We start from the raw sequence: 20,222 nt of genomic DNA on the forward strand, positions 1-20,222 counted from the left end.
TATATATATATATTTGACCTGCAATTGCAGACAAATAGTTTTTTGATTACTTGCATGCTCGCATGAATTACAAACAATAATAAAATTTATATTCATGCAGCGCTATTCCAAAAATCATAAAGACTGGTTTTTCTGCCATCAATCTTATTTACTTTTTCACCGCTGGCTCAGATGAGGTATTTTCTATCCGTTGTCCAAGATAATTAATTTATTTTGTTATTTCTCATTTATATTTCATACAAAAAATGAATTTATTTTTCAATCATTCATGAACGGTAGATTAAAACTGCGGGCTGTTTGTTCTGTGGTAGTTTTAATAAAAATGCATTCTTTGAGAGTTACTGTTATTTGAGTTCGTCAGATCACCAAATGCATGATTCTATTTAAGAATTTTGCTTTACAGTTTTTAAATTTTCTTCTTCTTTATGTTTTTATTTTTATTATTATTTTGCTTTACAGGTTAAATGCTGGCAAATCAGACGCCAAACAAAGGCTCCTCAAGCTGCTGGTGTCATACATACTGATTTTGAACGTGGTTTCATTTGTGCTGAGGTATTTTGCTAGTGTTTCTAATCATATAATAAAGAGACATGTATATATACCACTCAATTCCTATGCACTTACATATCTAACACCTAAGCTTTACTTTTTACAATTCTATCACCCAAATCTTACATATTACATAAAAAATACTGCCATTTTATATGTAAAAAATGAAATACACCTTTTTGTGTATAGGTAAGGTTGTATGATGTAAAATTAAAGTTTAGGTGTTAGATTTGTAAATACATTAGAATTGAGTGGTATGTACATAAATCATCCGAATCTAAACTATATTGTTTGTTTTTTGTATCAACTAGCTTTGTTAAACACCGTTCAGTCATGTTAGTTGTGGTTTATCTGTACTGGTTTTATGGTGCTCTAAGCTTTCGAATTCTGGATATGTAGTTCTATTCTAAATTAGCACCGATTGTTTATGGCTTTGAACTTTAACAAATAAACTATAGCTCAATACTCAGTGTTATGGTTCTTTTCAATGCTTCAGCAATATTGCATCAATTTTATCTTTTCAAACATTGTTGCTGCTAAAGGCTTTTTGTTTATTTAATAAGCCATGTAAGAAATTATTTATAGATTTAGTAATTTAAGACTTCAAAAGCTATGCTTACTTTATAACATCAATCAAACATGTTAATAACAAAATCTTCGGAATCTCAGAATAGCCAAACTTGCGCTCCAAACTGTTATATGGATGATTTGTGAAGTCATTCTTGATATTTCTATGTTTATAAATAATGAAAGGAATATTGGAATTTATGAATGATTGCTTGACCCCCTCAAATTTTGATTTGTGGATTATATCGTTGTCTTGGATAAGACGAACTATGAGCTGTAATTTTTTTTGGAAGATTTACACATATACCACTTAATTCATATATATTTACATATCTAAAGCTTAAACTACAATTTTTACATGCATGTCATTACCTATTCATGAAAATACTTTTTAAAAGTTAAAATACTAATATTTTTTATGTGAAATGAAATGTTTGAGTGGTCTGCATGTAAAATGTTAAGTTTAGGTGTTATGTATGTAAATACGTAAGAATAGGGTGGTAAGTTCTTTGATGCCCCTTCTTTTTCAGACTTGTACGCTTGCCTTTGTTACTTTTCAATGATAGCATTAATACACTAGGATGCGATTTTACACTAGTTATCTAGCACTGCACAAGTAACTTCTATTTTATAATACAAAACATAATATTACAGCACTGCAAAATTTACTTCATTTTTATTTTTTGGCATCTCTTCTACAAGCCGAGACAAATAAGTGCCAATTTTTGAATTACATATCTAATAATATAGATTTATTTGTGATTATAACCATCCTATATTATTTGTGCCACTTGATCATTCCTATATTATTTGTGCCAAATTGTGAAATTCCAGCTTTACTTTATATGATATTTTTGTACCTTGTGGTACTACTTTTAGGACATATTTCAGGGAAAAAAATTATGCTTTCTACTATATGTTTGAATTTGCAATACATATATTTTTTTCATAATTTGGCCTTTTTCAGGTAATGAAATTTGAAGATTTGAAAGAAGTCGGCAGTGAAGCGGGAGTCAAGGTACAGTGCTTCCAGCGCTGACTTCTGCTCTAACCTGCTCGTTTTTTTTTTTTTTTTTTTGAAATGTATGATGCATATTAATCTCCTAGTGTAATCTAGAAGTCACTCCTTTTCTTATCTTTTGCAGGCCGCAGGTAAATATAGACAGGAAGGGAAGACTTATGTTGTTCAGGTTTTTTTTTTTTTTTTTTTTTTGTGAAATGTATGATGCATATTAATCTCCTAGTGTAATCTAGAAGTCACTCCTTTTCTTATCTTTTGCAGGCCGCAGGTAAATATAGACAGGAAGGGAAGACTTATGTTGTTCAGGATGGGGACATCATCTTTTTCAAATTTAATCCTTCTGGCGGCGGAAAGAAATGAGTCTATAGATCAATTTTATGTGCTTTGATATTTAAACCGGATGTGTTTAATGAGGTAATTTATTAAATTGATCTTCAAAAACTTTATATAGGATCTATGCTTTTTTTGGCCTCTCCTTTTTTGCAATAAAAATTTCTGCAGAAGTTCAGGCTCCCCAGCTATGACTTTTCTTGTGTTTTTCTCTACTGAATTCTTTGGTTAGCTTATTCCATCTCATATTTCTATCTTATTTTTAAGGGATAAAAATTAGCTTCAAATTTAATTTTTCTATGTCCCACGTGAATTTTTATTGATTTGTTTTGTTTGGTCACTTTTTGTCGTGTGAAATATATAGGTGGTTATTAAAGGATTGAAATATTCTTGATTTTGTGCTGATCTGCGTCGTTTGTGTCAAAAAAAAATAAATAAATAAATAAAAGACAATGCCCAAAGTTTGAGAACCTTGCTGGTGAAAAATAGAAAGCTGGAGGATCTAATCATAAATAGTCCCAATTCTGAGGACCTAAATATAATTAGGTGCATTTGTATTCATACCACACAATTCCTGTGTATTTACATATCTGACACCTAATTTTCATAACTGAAAGAACACTCAAATCTTTAACCTTACATAAAAATTATATCTATTACTAGTTAAAAGTGAAATAAATCTTTTAATGCATACGTTAGGACACCAAAATTTTATAAATGTAAATATCAAACTTTAGGTGTCAGACATGTAAATACATAAGAAATTTGAGTTATATATGTAACTTATTTTAGTAATGAATTTAATTATCCTTAGTTTAAGTAATATTTTAATAAAAATACTAAGTAATATTTGTATGTGAAATAAAATATGTAGTAGGCTGATATTTATATCACTTGGTTATTCTTACAATTTTATTAATTTAATTTTTGAATGAATTAATAAAAAATTGTAATTACTCAATTAAACCAGTATTGTGAAAACTACCACAAGATTAGCACTACAGGATGCCTCATGGAATATCACAACCGGAGGAAGACGAGAAGCCCTGACACCATTTTAGTACTCTTAGATGATGTGGGAGAACAAGTAAAAGGGTTACAAAAGTTATAGGACGGGTAATGAGAATAGGAGGAAGGATGTCGGCTAAAATATTGTATGAATGGTGGCAAGACAGCCGAACATGGAACAAAGCAGTTTTTCTATTGTAAAAAGCAGATGGTAGCGAGTTTGATGATGAAGGATGCCTTCGAACGTCTGAGAGAGATCACCACATCGATCCTATCAAATTACATGTACACTACATGAGAGAAATTCAGTTATACATTAATCCAATAGAGAATATAGGATGAAACGTCTCTAAATAACTTAAACCAAGCAAAAAAAAGTCCCATATCAGTCCACAAGCAAATATACATATAATTCTCTAGTAAATTAATTCGACCCCAGTGCTAAATCAGCAAAATAATAGAAAGTCCAAAAGAGGTTGACCAGACTTGGTGGCTGAGCTTGCTAAACCGGCATAGAAAATTGAACCAGATCTCGGTTCATTGCTTCTCATATCTGTTCTGGATGGGTGTGGAATGCTTGCATTGGCTATGTATCATGGGCGACATCTGTGTTATTTTCCGGGGTTGGAGAGATTTCACCTGTCACTGGAAATAGCCAAGTTCTTCAAGTAAGCTAATAAATTACGAAGTTGAAGGAAGTAGAAATGACACCATTTTAGGGCTACTAAAAGGTGTGAAAGAACAGATGAAATGGGTAAACAAGATGTTGGGTATGTAAGGAAAGAGGGAGGATGAATGTCGGTTAAAATCCAGCTTGAACAGTGACATGACAACAAATCGGAAGTGGAAAACGATTATTTTATGCAGTCAAACAACAATAGGCATGCGATGAATGGGGCCTTTGAACATTTGGGAGAGATCACAACTTTGATCCTATTAGACTACAAACAAACCACTGAAAGAAATACCAAAATACAACACTCGGATAAAGAAGATAAGGAGAAAACATCTCCAATAATAAAACAATAATCAAAACTCTCAAAACCCAGAAAAAACATTAAGTCCCTTAAGCAAATAACCCTACTTAGAAATAAAATAAAATAAAAATAAAAAAGGAAATAAGTAATAAAAGGAAAAAATCCTACTGAAGTTGTGAAAATGACGGTAAACTTGTGGCATCTCCATCTAGCGATTACAGGAATGCTTTGTTCCACATGATTTGGAATACTGCCATCTCACGAATTACGGGATACCCGATCCAACAATTTTGTGGGTGCTCTCGCGTTAAGAAACGTAATAATTCTCTCACAAATCAATCATGTATGCCACACTCACCCCACCATCCATGACAACTATAGAACACGAACGTCATTCCAGAGTATATTATGGTAGAAAAAATAATCATGCTTCTTTGGAATGCTTAGAGTTGGAACTGCACATGATCTAGTACTCTCACGACTCACATCTCTATCCATCAAGACTATAATATCCATTATCTCATACTCCTAAGGTAAGAGTATGATCCACTTCTCATTCTTAATGAGAGAGTATGTTTTTATGGTCATCATAAAATGTACTTCTATCATACTACCGCGATCGGTCCTAAAAGAATGTTAAAAAATATCCATAAGCACAACATTACGCCAAACTTGGTCCTTCAGCTTGTCTCCAATTGAAAATTTCACCAGACATCTCTTGTCGACATAAATCTTATTTCTCTTCTTCAACCAAGATAGGGTGTATGATTCTCAATTTATTCATTATCTGTGTAGATACCACATTTTCACAATTGTCTGTCTATAGTAAGATGACATAACTTTCCCATCACGTTGCAACAAGTATGAAAGATATGGCTGAGCCACTTTCTTTTCTCATGGGCTCAGCTTAAAGGACCTGTTGAATCACTAGCATCGCTTCCTTGTCGACTGGAAGCTAATACTCTTCTCTAATATCCTCATTCTCTCATGTGGCAATCTTCATTTCTTCAATGGCTCTCTGCTTGGTGAAAGAGGTTACCCTCTTGCTTTGGCTATTGAATGTCATGTGTCCAAAATTGTGGCACTTGAAACACTTCTTAGTTGGGACAGATTTGGGAGTATTGCAGGTCTCCACTTTTTCCCCACTCTGAACTGGTTTTTTCTTAGGTGGATCAGCTTGGGTGCTCAAATGGTTGTACTATAGTTGGTTGATCCTGGGGTTGAACTTTGTTTGCAAGATATGTTAGTTGATTAGTAACGTTGTTTCTATGACTTCAAAGCTAGGGTATGCATATCAAATAGTGACTAATATGGCTACAACTGCATCACATTACTGATAGATGGTTTCGACCCTCCAAAATATCTTATCATTATGTGCTTCTCTGATTTCATCAACTCACATTTCAACATGAGTTGATCAAATTCAGTTGTGTACTCCACCACAAAAGAATTTCTATGAAACATGTTTTATGGAGTTTTATGAACATATCCAGTCGGTGATGCATGGGGAAGGTAATTACATTGCATCTCCCTTTTAATTTTAGATCATTTGATAATCTTACTCTTCCTTTCTCAATCTCGATGGTGCTTCAGATTCTCCCACCTAAAGGAAGTGTTCTTCCTAAGCTTAATGGCTATCAATTTTATTCTCTTGTCCTGATGACTTTTTTTATACTGAAAAATTTGTTCCATTGTTTAGAGTCATTCCATAAATTCATATACATCCAAATGTCCGTCAAAATTCAGAAGTTCACCTTTACTCCAAGATACTAGCTTCTCTCATATTTAATTCCAAAATGGCACGACATTCTCTTCATAACTCGAAGCTTCTTGGTGGAAGGGATTCACTCACTCCTCTTGAATTGGCGAGTCATCATTGTGGTTGTTGCGGATCTAACTAGATTATCTCCTCTCAAAGGTGGCAACTTGTTGTTGCAGGGGAGAATTTTATTGTCTTCTACTGCAAGTGTTTTCTTTGCATGTTTCTTCTAAGTGGCATTATTTTATTTTTTCCCAATCAAGATTTTGATAAGTGTAGGGTTGTTGATTAAAAGTTGGTGGAAGCTTACGATTTTGGTTGTAGATGTTAGAGTGAATTTTTGGTTGAGGTAGAAATGTTTGATTTTGAAAATTTAGAGGGATTTTGATTGTAGATGCTGGAGTGAATTTTTGATGGAGTTAAGAATGTTGGATTTTGAATATTTAGAGTTATGGTTAGGACTAGTGGTAGTAATGAGTAGAGTATTGAGTTGGTTGAAGATTTAGGTTATGTTGGTTTTAGGTTTAGCCGTAAAAATGACATTCTAAAAAATTTAGAGTTTGTTAGGCTCTGATACCAGATGTCACTGTTCTATGACTCTTATAAAGTGTGGGAAAACATGTAAAAGGGTTAGGAAAGTTGTATGACGGGTAATGGGAGTGGGAGTAAGGAGGTTGGCTGAAATCTGGCTTGAACGGCAGTGGGACAGCAAGCTGACAGTGGAACTTAATCATGTTTAAGAGGTTATCAGGTCTTGCCAAGGCAGTATTAAAACTTTGATTACAGTATAATCACATCACCTCCATTGCTTCTTTGTTTTTTTTCTTTGAAGTATAAATCTTTTCTTTGTTACATATATTAACCTACTTTTATCAAGGCAGAAAACAATTTCATGGCTTTTTTGGCAATGACATGATGTGGTACGTTCCTAAACTTTGGGGCAGCTCGTGCTTACCTATATAAGCCGCTTATCTGGAAACACAGACTGTGTTTAGTGTAAAAAATCAACTATATTTTCAAATAAGCTGCTCAAACGCAGTTTCCAAACATTGAGACAGTGTTTTCAAAATATCGCCGCAGTGGATAAGCTTCCCCAAATGGAGCCTTAGTTTCCTTCCGTAGCTGCTGGGTGTTGATTTCTTTTTTGCAGTATTGCATACTATTTTGAAGTCTTATAGACATCTAAAAAAAATCTCAAAGCTCATTACAAAAACAATGCACAATTTTTTACAATTATTATTTTTTTTTTTTATAATTTGAACCCTAAATTCAACCAACCATGGCTATTTAGATCCTTCCATTAAACCAATCATAAAAAAAATAAATTAAAAAAAAACTGAAAAAGCTATGTTTGTGCAAGGAAAGGAACCAAATTTATGTATTTATCATAGAAATTTTATTTCTTGAATGTGGCCATAATTTGTTGTGCTACCTTGTAATCAAATTTTAATGGAGTATCAGAATGATCTATAAGATTAAAACTGTTATAATAATTGAGGCATTGATTAATAAGCTATTGTATTCAATCCTACCAGAAGAGAACAATTTCACATAATTGCAGCAAACATAGTGGTTTTTATGCAAATTCTGATAAACTTATATTACAAGGCTTTTCATTAAATCCACTAAGCCAGAGCACTGGTGTTGTAAACCAGAAGAGCTCCCCCTCCAAGCAGTCCAAGTAGTGTCACAGCCCATAATATAAGGCCAGTTTTCCCTGCATTTTTTTTACCAGAAAAACACAGTTTATGTGAGAATTTTACAGATAAACAACATGGACTTTCACTTCTGAATTTATATAATTATTGACTTGGATTCAATATTGCAGTTTTTTATACTAGAAATTTGTGTAAATCTTTCTGTTGTTTCGTGTTATGCTGAGAAAGGTCAATTGTTTTAATTTTCTTTTAATGTTGTCCTATGTTTTAAGCAAAGACAACTATCTCACCCATGCATTTATTGAACTTTTTGTATTGTTATTAGAGTTTGTGATAACACTCTAGTATTATTATTAGTTTTTACTATATTTCATTAGTATTACCAAATTTCTAAGATGCTGAAGTATGTATGCCAGATATTTCAATTATTTCCTTTGTTTACAAAATTTTAAAGGAAGATTTACATACTGCCATACAATTCCTGTGTTTACATATCTAACGCCTAAACTTATATTTTTACGTTTATACCACTTTACCTTTACTTCAAAAGTTGTGTTTCGCTTGTTAAAAGTTAATTAGAGGTGTTTTTTATGTTGATATAAAACTCGAGTGTTATAAATGTCAAAATCAAAAGTCAGGTATGAATATGTAAATACATAGGAATTGTGTGGTATGCATTTAAATGGCCCAATTTTAAATTTATTGTTTCTTTCTCACAACAAAAAGATTAAACTATGAAAAAATTAATACGTTTGGTAAAGATTCTATCTTCATTCAGGAGTTGGGCTTCTATAGAGCCTTCCAATCTTTTTGCAAATAACCCATAGACTTATTCCATAATTTCTATTTATAATAAACCTCTTAAAATAATAAACAAATCTCAACACTCTCCCTCAGATGGGCAAAAGATATTCACTAAGCCCTTCTTGTCACATAATCCAGACAAATCTGATGAACTAAGTTCTTTAGTGAGGCAAGCAAACACTTGCTTTCCAGCGACTACTTGACTTTGCTCCAGTAGCTTGTTATTCAGTTTTTCCTTGATAAAGAATCTATCAATCTCCACATGTTTGGTTCTATCGTCTTGCACCAGGTTGTTGGCAATGTTGATTGCTGACTTGTTGTCAAACCACAACTTCATTTAAGTTCCTTGATACTCCTTGAGCTCAACCAACAAAGCTCTCAACCACATTTTCTCAGCAACTCTCAAGATCATAGCCCTATACTCTGCCTCTACCATTAACCTGACCCCTATAGATTGTTTCTTGCTCTTCCAATAGACCAAGTTTCCCCTACAAACTTGTAGTATCCTCATATGGATCTTTTATCATCTGCACAACTCTCATAGTTATCATCACAATAGCCCTCAATGTCTACATTGTCCATTCTTTCTAAAGATCAACCTCTTCCTCAGTGCACGCTTCAAGTACCCCAGAATCTAATACTCTATGTTCATATGTCTCTTCCGGGGATCATGCATATAATGGCTCACCACACTCAGTGCAAATGAGATATCGAATGTGTGTGACTCAGATAGATCAGACAACCCACCAATCTTTGGTATCTCTTACGATCAACTGATTCTTCTACTTCTTCACTCAGCTTAAACCTTCTGATCAATTGGAGAGATTGCAAACTTACATCACATCATGCTTATTTATATGAGAGGATCTAGTGCATACTTTATCTGAGACTAGACTATCCCCTCTGGTGAGTTGTCCAAGGTCCTTCACCGCAAATTCTTTGCTTAATCTTACTTTTAGTTGAGCAATCTCTGTCTCATCATTACTAATGATAATCATGTCATCAACATACACAGTAAGCATATTGATATGACCACCTTTTTTACGAAAGAAAATTGTGTGATCAGCATTGATTGCTGATATCTCATGCTCACCATAGCTTTTCTAGACTTGTCAAACCAGACCTGAGGAGATTGTTCCAAGCCATAAAATGATTTTAGAGTTTGCATACCTTGCCCACTGTCTGATCTGTAGTGAATCATAATGTTATATCAATATACTGAACCCTGATGGTATGCCAATATACTAAATCCTGATGATATGTCAATATACACCTTCAATAACTCACTATGAAGAAAAATATTCTTCACATCGAGTTGGTGTAACCTCCACCCACCATTCACAACAAGAGAAACTAGTGTTCTCAATGTGTTCATCTTCGCTACCGATGCAAATGTTTCGTCATAATTAATGCTATATGTTTGACTGTACCATTTCACTACCAATTGTGTCTTGTAACACTCCACTTTTTCTTCTGGATTTTGTTTTATTGTGAAGATTCACTTGCACCCAACCACTCTTTTCCTCGTTGATAATGAAACTATCTCTCATGTTCTATTCTTATCGAAAGCTCCAAGTTCCTCCAACATGGAAGCCTCCCACTTTGGATCCACCTTAGCTTCCTGACAATACTAGGATATAGAGATAGTATCCAAATATGCTATGAATGCTTTATGTGGAGATAATATGTAAGAGTATGAGATAAACTGAACAATCTCATGTGAGAAACCAAAATAATTAGGAGAATAATGATAAGGAGAACGACCTGCATTGCTGGCGAGAGGTCCTCTTTAAAGCTAAAGCCATGAGAGTGGGAGGAGAAGGGAGAGGAATCATATCACTCGGGTAATCAGATTCTGAAGTGGAAGGTTTAGGTGTCTTCGGAGTCGGGGTAGACCAGGGCAAGGTACTTTATGGAACGATTGACACATCAGACACTGTTCCCTCATTCTAGCTTCTTGTATACACTCTCAGCTCCCTTTGATCTTGAATTCTTCCACCTTCAGGCTCATTTCTCTCATATTTCAGCTCTTTTTCAGTTGATCCTACCCATACAATGAGACAAGGAATTGTTCCCACACCAATCTCTGACCATCACTATTGTCCCCCTCATGCCTCATACCTCCAGTATTTGATGAATCATCGAAGAGTGAGGTCGCCTCTAGCTCTCTAAAGGACACATTTATGCTCACAGACAATCTCTTCTCAATCAGACTAACAAATATACCCCTTCTGGGTAGCAAAATAACTCATTAAAACATACTTCATAGCTTTGGGATCCAGCTTTCCTACTGATGGCGTGTTGTTCTTGACAAAGCATACACAACCAAAAACCTTCAATATGAGGATCCCACTATTGTGTCCTTTCGACATCTAACAATGATACTTCAAATCCAACACTCTCGAGGACATTCTGTTGATCAATTGAGTGTCAAAATTACTTGCCCTCATAAGTGCTTCGTGACATTCATCGTGATCAGTATGCTTCAAGCTGCCTTTAGAAGATGTCTATTCTTCCTCTCTGCTGCTCCGGTTTATGTCGGTGTGTATGAACGTGTGGTTTGATGTCGTATCCCTTAGGATAACAAGTTTTCCCCAAACAACTTGTTGGTATACTGTCACATTATCAGTCTTCAATACCTTCCTTACAACACATATTGAGTTTGAATCGCTCTATGGAAGTTTTTAAAGTAGGAAAACATATCATTTTTATTTCACAAAATATCTGTAACCATCCATCAAAGTTGTAGAATAAGTCCTCATACATTTGAATGCACCAAATCAAAAACATAAGAGCTCCTGTTATACTTACCAAACTCACAGACATTATACAAAAGTTTTTGTTTATTTGACATTTCATACAAGAATGGATGTAATCGACTTAATAAACCAAACGAAGAGTGTCTCATGAGTATGTGATGTAGCAACAACACATCCTCCACACTCCTCTCAGATCCTCCTGCTCAAGCATTATCAACCATGGATGTCAAGGCTGAGTCCATCCCCTCTTTATCTAAGTACAAGAGACCACTATCACAAGTGCTAGTCTCAAGTCTCCGGTTTGTCCCCTTCTCTTGAAAGATCGCCTTTGGAATATCAAATGAAACAATATATTTTAGTTGGAATATAATGACACTAATGACTTCACTGGAAAAGAAGGGTTATGCAAAACATTAGACAAACTCATAGAATTGGTAAACCTCACTGTACTTTTACCAGCCGCTAAGTTGTGCCATTAGCGGTCTGAATGTTCTCTGGAACTGCTAGGTGAGTGTAGGAAGATAACTCACTAGCAACATCTATCATATGTCGAGATACATCATAATCTACTATTCATTCTAGTGCTCTTGTGGGGTATAAAGAGGCAGGAGTATGTGTATCACAAATACTTTTGGCTGCGTGAGCATAACTAGCAGTGCTCTTCTTGGATGACGATATGGTGGAGACATCCTGAGTCACATCACCTGTTGCTCTCTGCTTCCTCTTCAACATATTTAGTAACTCGCAATTCTTATCGGTAAAGACCTCCCTTGTCTTTCCCTCGTTTTTTGCTACATCAGATTTCCATAGTAGCCCCCTAATCCATCCCTTAGGCCCCTACGATTACAATCACGATCTCTAGATTGTTTGCATCCACCCATCTCTCTCTCTCCTTGAGTGGCTTTGAACAAGTATTGCTCAAGTGTCTCACTTTACCACGCGGGGATCTCTCTTTGGGCACCTGTCATACCTAAGCTCGAGGCATCCAAAGCTGATCACGTATCTAGAAGTCCACTTGGACTTCTCGCACTATCTCTCTCTCCTGAAATCCTCAATTTAACCAATCAGCCTTCATCGATCTCTCACAGTTGTAGAACTAAAGTTTTCTCCTCTGCGGCTCTGATTTCACGTGCATTGTACCCCCACCCTCCACCAAGCTACTCGAACCACTCTTCAACTTCCCAACTCACTGCAATTGCGACTGTATCATGAGGGTTCACGCTGCGATCCGCTGGTTGCCTTCCCAGAAAGTCACAACCCCTTTGGTGCCATCCCATCAAGTTGTTACCTTCCCAAAGAGCTGTGACAACAAGCAACGGTCACTTTTTTGCCTTCCAATGAGCAGTGATCGCGTCGTTCCCAAAGAGCTGTGACAGCAAGCAACGGTCACTTTGTTGCCTTCTCAGTGAGCCGTGATAGCATCATTGCCTTCTCAATCGTGGCAGCTTTGTGATGACAAAGCAGAAGGAAGATAAGCTCCCAGTCGCGGCTGCTCGCACCGATCAAGTTGCAAATCCCGCCATTACCTTCGCACGCCGATCCTGAAGATGACGACTGACTGCTAGGTTTAGGCTTCAATACCATGAAGAAATGAATACAGTTGGTGAAAATTCTATCTTCATTTATGAGTTAGGCTTCTATAAAGCCTTACAATCTTTTTGTAAATAACCCCTAGACTTCTTCTATATTTTCTTTTTATAACTAAATCCTATAAAATAAGACACATATCTCAACAAACTATGAGAAAATTTATTGTTAACCTACCTCCAACATAGACATCACCACTGGGAGACCATTCGTCTGGACTGTAGATTGGGCTGCAAATTTGAACAATTTTCTCTTAATCCATAGGAAATATAGCATAAATACAGTTTTCAGAGCAGAAAAAAAAAATTCCCCCAAATTTATGTATTGGGCAATTATATTTATAATACCTGTAGCCATCAACATTAGCTCCATATTTGTCAACAAATTGATAAACACCCTTTCCCTGCATTGATTTAGAACAATAAGCATCTTATATATATGTATATAGTAATCTTATTATTAAGTGATTAATTTGTTGAGGGAGAAATTTGAACCTTAAGCTTCCTTCCAGATGCATCAACCCCATTGACAAGACTCATTCCTCCTCCAGGTCCTGCAGATTATATAAATTTGATTTAGCAAAAGACTTTATGCATACCCCCTCAACTCTTATGTATTTGCATATGTAACACCTCATCTTCCATTTCTACATTTGTCATCTTAACTATACGCGAAAAAGTGTATCTTCACTTTTTAAATGCTAAAATGGTGGTATTTTTATGTGCTATAAAAGATTTGGGCGGTATAAATATAAAAAAGTAAAGCTTAAATGTTAGCTATGTAAATACATAGGAATTGAGTGGTATATATATAAACTCCCTCTTTTTTGGTCCCTAAAACATTATTTTGTTGTGAATTTTTAACTCCAAACTATCTTAAACTTTAAAGAATTTTCATTTTCAAACTCTTCTTTCATTACTTTATAAAAATGAGTTTACTTATATATTTACATATAAAAAATCATGCATTTTTTTGAAGGAATAGCTAGAGGATATTATATGAGCCTTCAACCACCTGCAAATTCGAGTATCGGCTCCTTAAGGCCAACTGTGCCAGAGGGCATTCATACCCCTGACGTGAGAAGTCTTATACCGTGGATTCCAATCAACAGACCGGAATATGCGACACATATCAAAAATCATGCATAACACAATCAATTAATACAACATCAAAAACATCACAATTATCAACTTTCAAAGTGAAATACACATTTTTCATGCAAATCAAGTTGTTCTGACAAATAAGTATGAAAATATGATATGTTAAGATATATAAATACATAAAAATTGTAGTCATTTATGTAAATACCCCTTGGGAAAAAAAAAGTTACAAATAGGAAGATGGAAGGAGGAGAGTGATTGTTAGGGCACTAACCATAGGGTGTGTCAGTCTTGATCTTCCTGTTCTTAGCCATAACCTTGAGGCCATAGGAAGAAGAAGGCCTGGCAAGCGAAGGCAGACCTTTGGCTTGTGGTCTGCTCACTGCTGGCACAGCAGATGGCTTCAGAACCAACGATGAAGAAACCAAACTGCTCGCCATCTCTCTCTCTCTCTCTCTCTCTCTATCTCCACCAATTTTTGTACAGTTGGGGCTGCTAAAAACGAGTGTGAAGTAATCTAGTTTGTGACACGTGGCGTTTTTTCTATGGCTGGATCATGATAACGAGTGTGTGGTGGCGCCATCTTTATCTTTATCCACTCCTTGTGGGGTAGTGTGGAATGGATAGAGTAAAATTAACCGTGTGCTTGTTTTATAAATAGCAATGTTTTGAATGGTCTGTACGTAATTTATAGAAGCTTTGAGGTTTATTTAGTGAAATGGATTAAGTAGAATGATAATTGAATATTTCTTTTAGTCCACATAATCTAATAGTGATATGATGTTGAGTTTGAATGTTTATTTGTTGGATGCATGAGATTTCTCAATCATTTGATTTAAGGGGCCTTCACCTACATACCATCCAATCCCTATGCATTCACATATCAGACATATGAACTTTGATTTTTATGTACAGACCACCCCATCCCTAGGCGTTGGCCATAGGTAACGTGGCACGTATAAATTGAAGTTTAGGTGTTTGATATGTGAATACATAGGAATAGGAATTGGATGGAACGTAGGTAATCTCTTGTGCGTGTGCTTGTGTGCATGTGTGCGCGTATTAGAGAGAGAGAAAGAGATCCCTTAGAATTGAATTTGGTACTCTTAGGAGGGGAGTTGTTATATTTCTCCTAATTTTACTTTGTATTAAATGCATTGCATTTTATTTAAAACTAGATCATATTATTCATTATTTAAAAAAAAAATGCTAGTTGTTGTTCAGAGGGTTGTAAATGACACTTAAATTCTTTGTATTTATAAGTCTAACACCTAAACCTTAAAATTTACATATATACTATCTTACTCGTACATGATCATCTTTAACATCATTTTTAAATTGATCGAACAATCTTTGTCAATATTGATGTATCTAACATCGTAACGTGGTCTCTTTCATTCAATTATAATATTAGAAAATAATTAAATTGCACATAAAAAATTTGTCTGTGTTTATCTTGAAAAGATCTAACGGTCTTGAAGAAAATTTGTACAACGAAGGAAGACCCACTAATAGAAGACCTTGAGGGCCACCTATTAGACTGAGTGAAATTGTTCCAACCAAAGCTAATAAAGCCAAAGTCGACGGAGCCACGAGAAGGATAAAAAGAAGACCAAATGATCCGAGCCTAAATCATCATCCGAGCTAATCATTACAGGAAAGCCGATCCGATGGAAGACCAAATCCTAAACGTTTGTGACCATTCCAACGACACCTAGAGGCTCTTTATTAGGGGTCAAGGGTCAACATCTTGGTTTATCAACCAATTAACCCATATCGACAGATTTCAACCGACCAAGTTTTTCCCATCAAGCCAAGCGAATCTTAGCCGATCGAACTAATCCTGCCAATCATAAGTCAATTAAGCTTAATCAGCTGAGCCAGATAGTAGTCAGAAAATAATTTTATATTTGTAAAATACTAAAAATATCCTAATACGGACTCCTTTAAAAAAGTAGAAAAAATATAATATCATTATATTGGCCCCTATAAATAAGGATACTATTTTATGAATAATGCAATTGTTGTTCATTACTACTCACTCCTCTCTCTTTCTCTCTCTCTCTCTTTCTCTATATTTGCACTCTATTCTTTCGGCGTGATTCATGGACACATTAGAATTCAACGAAAACATATTATGAGAATGTAAATTAACAAAGTTAAACCAAGCAATGATACCAAAAGATTCTAGAACACCAAAGAAGCATGAAGGACCAAAATATAATAACTCAAAGTTTAATACATGCAAATTAGTATTGACAACATCCATAATAGACCAAAATCTATAATATAGACTTAGAGCTTGCAGTATATCATAAAACATTTTAACCAATAAAAGATGCAATATATGCTAATTTAGTTTTGTTCATAAATTAATACGCAAAAACTCCTAGAGATTATAAAAATCAGTTTATGATGCAGAAGTTATGCTGTCAGCAATTTTCATTTGGTGTAGAAGTTTAGGAAGATTTACAAAGATACCACTCAATTTCTATGTATTTACATATCTAACATCTAAACTTTAATTTTAACCTACATACCATCTTATTACCTATGCATGAAAATTTGTATTTCATCTATAAGAAGTTGAAATGGTGATATTTTTTTATATGATTTTAAAGATTTGGGTAGCATAAATGTCAAGAAGCAAAGTTTAGCGGATAGATATGTAAATGCATAGGTTTTAGGTTGTATCCACTTAAAGAAAAAAATTGTGTACGTAAGACGTACGCAGCGTTGCGTACGTCAGTATGTTGTATCTGCATTATACCCCCTGTAACATTCCTGTAACCTATCTGTAGCCTACAAGTATATGAAAACAGAAGCGCATAACTTACTCGAAGGTACATGTAGGTTACAGGAAAGTTACAGGAGGTATAACGCGATTATAACACCCCAATATCATCCTTGTAACCTACTGACGTATCAGCGCTGCATACGTATTACATAAGCAAATTTTTTCCCCACTTAAATGCCCCAAAAATTTAAATAATTTTTAAACATAACGATGGAGAGAGAGAGCTTCTTAAGCCCATTTTAATCAGAATTAATCAGAAAACTCCATGCTCTTTTAATATGAGCTGAAATAATAAAAAAATTGGCATATTAATTCGGCACTTTATAAACTCTGGCATTAAAATCACATAGTTGAGGGGCTATTTTGACATTTTACTTGATCAAAAACAAAATCATGCCTCTGCCTGCACAGTTTCATACAACAAGTATGAGTACAGAACACTATAAAGCAATACATTAATCATAGAAAAATAGGTTTTCCACCAATTTTCCATTATATAAACAAAAGACCCCACAAATATTTTCTTTTGCTTCAAAAAGGAGACTGCAAACTATTCTCCTTCTCTTCTTTTAACTCTGCACGCTCCACAGCTTCCTCCATTAAGAAAATCCACCTATAATTACAGAGAATAAAGGTTATTAAATCAAATCAAATTAAGGATTATGAATAATTATGATAGCCGTCAACTTCAATCTGAAAGTATTCTAAGAATCTGTTTAGTTCACGTTTCAAACCGTAACCATTTTTTTTTTTTTTTGGTGAACTATTTTCTAGAAATTTTTGTGATGGGACGTTACCTTTTTTTTCAACCTGATTTGTTTAAAATGTGGTGGCTGTAAGAATGCTAGTCTGCATTTTTTTCTTTTTTTAATATATATTTATAATTCTTAACACGACTTTTTAGAAATTTGTTTTTTCCACAACAGCTTTACTATACTATGCATGTATTATGATCTGTTGGTAGAAAAATCTCTTTGAAGGTCGTAAGTTCCCTCAGATCACGGGTTTGAATCTCCATATGTGTAGGGTGTGATACTTAAATATTTAACACACTTAGAGATAGTCAGACTCATATAATAGCATTTGATCATTCCTTTTAAAATTAAAAAAAAACAACTTTACAATCATGTTTTTAAGAAACTAAAACCACCCCAAACAAGCCCTGTCATCGGGGAAGTGTGTGAGGAAAAATAACTACTATCATAATTTACCAATTTTATTGTGCTATTGTGGAGAAGCTATTGAGATGTGTAGATAATTTTATTACTTAAAATTGATAGCAAGACAACATATTACATGGATTTGTACACAACAAAACAACAAATAAAATTAAATTAAGATGGATAACAAACACATCAAACTCTCGAAGATCATAATCACAAGACACAAGTTTATATGATTCAAGGAGACTTACCCATTGTCTATAGCTATATTAGATGCTCACGAGTTCTGATTTTATAGAGATAGAGAATTAATAACCAGATGCCCTTAAAATTTCTTGAAATTTGGCTGGCACCAGTTTTAACTATGTTAAAGAAAACAGTGTTTCTACTACTAGGAAGAGAAATGTGTGTGTACCCAAGGGCAATTATATTAAGGAGAAAGGGGTACAAATCGGTTGTATGAGTGGCCCAAATAGGCACCCCAATCCATACGGTACAACACACAAAAAGAAAAAGAAGAAAATTAAAAACCCAAAAGTAGATTGTACATAAGAGATCAACCAGGTCGACCCACTTTAGTTTTGTCTCTGCTTCTAGTTCTCTAAAAGGAACCAACTAACAGATTAGTGAGGTGTGTACCATTGCCCGAAGTAACCAGTATATCATCTATTAGATTCCTTAGCTCAAGTAGATGCTTCCTTAGCTCAAGTAGATCTTCATTCTTCTTCTTCCTCCTGAAAGTGTAGACCTGTAATTCCTCATCCGAAGATTGTTGCTCATTCGGATGAGGTGGTAGTACTGCAGTAGAAAGATTGCCAACAAGTGTATGTAACAGTGTATGTGAGGTAAGAGTTGTCGCATCTACCCTAATACTTCCTGGAGATGAGGAGCTGCAAGGTTCTTCTGATTATCAGTCTGTGTAGGTAGGGGTCCTTCATTATTATTTTCAATAGGGTTTGAAAGTGTAGGTTGCGCAGGGCCATCCAGCTTCTCATCGATCGCAGAAACAGTATTTTCAGGGGGAGGGTCCACAGGGGCAATAGAATCAGACATCAAATCCTGTCTTGTGGTAGTTTTCTCTCCATGTGGAACAGATATATACTTAGATTCATCTTTATTCACTTGATCTTTAGATTTCAAATTAGGATGAAACTTATGACATTTATCAAGGATACGCCCAAACATCTTACAATGAGAACAATAAAGAGGTCTATGCTCAATGACGATTTGTTGCCAATACCCATTATGTGTTGTGTCTAACCAGACTTCAGTAACATCAGACAAAGTAATATCTGTTTCCACAAGTATTCTGGCCACAGAAGGTCTGGTAAAGTTGAAAGTAGGTAGATCTAGCTATGAAACCAATAGAGTAAAGCACCTGATGATGAAAAAAGTGCAGCTTAAGACCAGGTAAACTAAACCATGCTGGTACAGTAGGAGATTCATGATTGGGGTCAAAATCAGGAGACCGTTTGAGTAGTTTCATCGGTTTACCAGAGATGTTAAGATATTTTTTGAAGAAAATCTTAGTGTAGTTCTCAGGCACGGTTAACTAAATCAATACATGTCTCCCATCCATGAGCCCCACTTTCCACTTTCCTGCTAATTTGAGGTCATCAAAATTTTTCTTGATAACTTCCATAAGTGTGTGTCTCCAATGAAATTTTTCAATAAGAGCAAATTTGAATTTGTAAGTCAGAGTTGAAATTTCTCACATAGAAAAAAAAATATTGTCTTCCCACTTTTCTTACTTGCATTCTTAATAAAGGGGCAGTCATCTATACCATCACGATAATATTTATTTATTTATTTTCGTTGTGCTTCTGCTATATATATAGTTGTGTGTGTGTGCACGCACGCGTGCCCATGTGCCATGTACCCCGGCCTGTTGGTTGGTATCCACGGTACAAGTCTCCTCAGGCCGGGGATTTGAATCCCCTCTGAAACAGTTGGCCTTAAGAAGGTGGTCTCATGTGCCATGTACCCCGGTCTGTTGGTTGGTATCCACGGTACAAGTCTCCTCAGGCCGGAGATTTGAATCCCCTCTGAAACAGTTGGATTTAAGAAGGTGGCATTCAAATTGTTAGGTACCTTAGAGGTGGCTGGAGGCTCGTATAATAGTCAATGGTCGTTTCTTTAATAT

At 35.1% G+C, this 20,222-nt stretch overlaps 3 protein-coding genes across 6 annotated transcripts in view; 1 reads left to right on the forward strand and 2 right to left on the reverse strand.

The window, feature by feature from the left end:
• The window catches only part of LOC110029435 (obg-like ATPase 1), a 53,076-nt gene that overhangs the window by 28,725 nt on the left and 4,129 nt on the right, over window positions 1-20,222 (forward strand). For 2 of the 3 annotated variants that reach the window (XR_002294540.1, XR_002294541.1), the window contains exons 9-12: window positions 101-176; window positions 460-552; window positions 2,084-2,134; window positions 2,399-2,551. Coding sequence is in view for 1 of the 3 variants with exons in the window: in XM_020731736.1 (XP_020587395.1) it covers window positions 101-176; window positions 460-552; window positions 2,084-2,134; window positions 2,399-2,497 (319 nt within the window). In the remaining 2 variants the exon portion in view is untranslated. Of the gene's footprint in view, window positions 1-100; window positions 177-459; window positions 553-2,083; window positions 2,135-2,398; window positions 2,655-20,222 lie in introns of those variants that run through there. The other variant, XM_020731736.1, reaches the window with a different exon arrangement.
• LOC110029437 (photosystem II 10 kDa polypeptide, chloroplastic) lies at window positions 4,047-14,612 on the reverse strand. 2 transcript variants are annotated; one of them, XM_020731738.1, is made up of 5 exons: window positions 14,394-14,612; window positions 13,514-13,572; window positions 13,367-13,422; window positions 13,197-13,249; window positions 4,047-4,120 (listed from the first exon to the last, which is right to left on the reverse strand). In XM_020731738.1, exons 1-5 carry the CDS (start codon window positions 14,557-14,559, stop codon window positions 4,062-4,064), a joined length of 393 nt encoding a protein of 130 aa, XP_020587397.1. In that variant the 5' UTR covers window positions 14,560-14,612; the 3' UTR covers window positions 4,047-4,061. The 2 variants fall into 2 exon arrangements, with proteins under 2 accessions (XP_020587397.1, XP_020587396.1); XM_020731737.1 differs by lacking the exon at window positions 4,047-4,120 and adding an exon at window positions 7,687-7,928 and having other exon boundaries at window positions 14,394-14,611.
• LOC110029421 overlaps window positions 17,225-20,222 on the reverse strand; it is a 15,550-nt gene continuing 12,552 nt past the window's right edge. Inside the window, exon 10 of the mRNA XM_020731705.1 lies at window positions 17,225-17,529. The gene's annotated coding sequence lies outside the window, so the exon portion shown is untranslated. The remainder of the gene's footprint in view (window positions 17,530-20,222) is intronic.

This window comes from Phalaenopsis equestris, unplaced genomic scaffold (assembly GCF_001263595.1).
Source record: "Phalaenopsis equestris unplaced genomic scaffold, ASM126359v1 Scaffold000572, whole genome shotgun sequence".
Classification (NCBI taxonomy): domain Eukaryota; kingdom Viridiplantae; phylum Streptophyta; class Magnoliopsida; order Asparagales; family Orchidaceae; genus Phalaenopsis; species Phalaenopsis equestris.

Coding starts and splice junctions, on each gene's coding strand:
- LOC110029437 (XM_020731737.1), bottom strand. CDS start 14,559: ATGGCGAGCAGTTTGGTTTCTTCATCGTTGGTTCTGAAGCCATCTGCT. Junction 13,573..14,393: donor CAAGACTGACACACCCTATG/GTTAGTGCCCTA, acceptor TATAATCTGCAG/GACCTGGAGGAGGAATGAGT. Junction 13,250..13,366: donor GCTAATGTTGATGGCTACAG/GTATTATAAATA, acceptor TCAAATTTGCAG/CCCAATCTACAGTCCAGACG.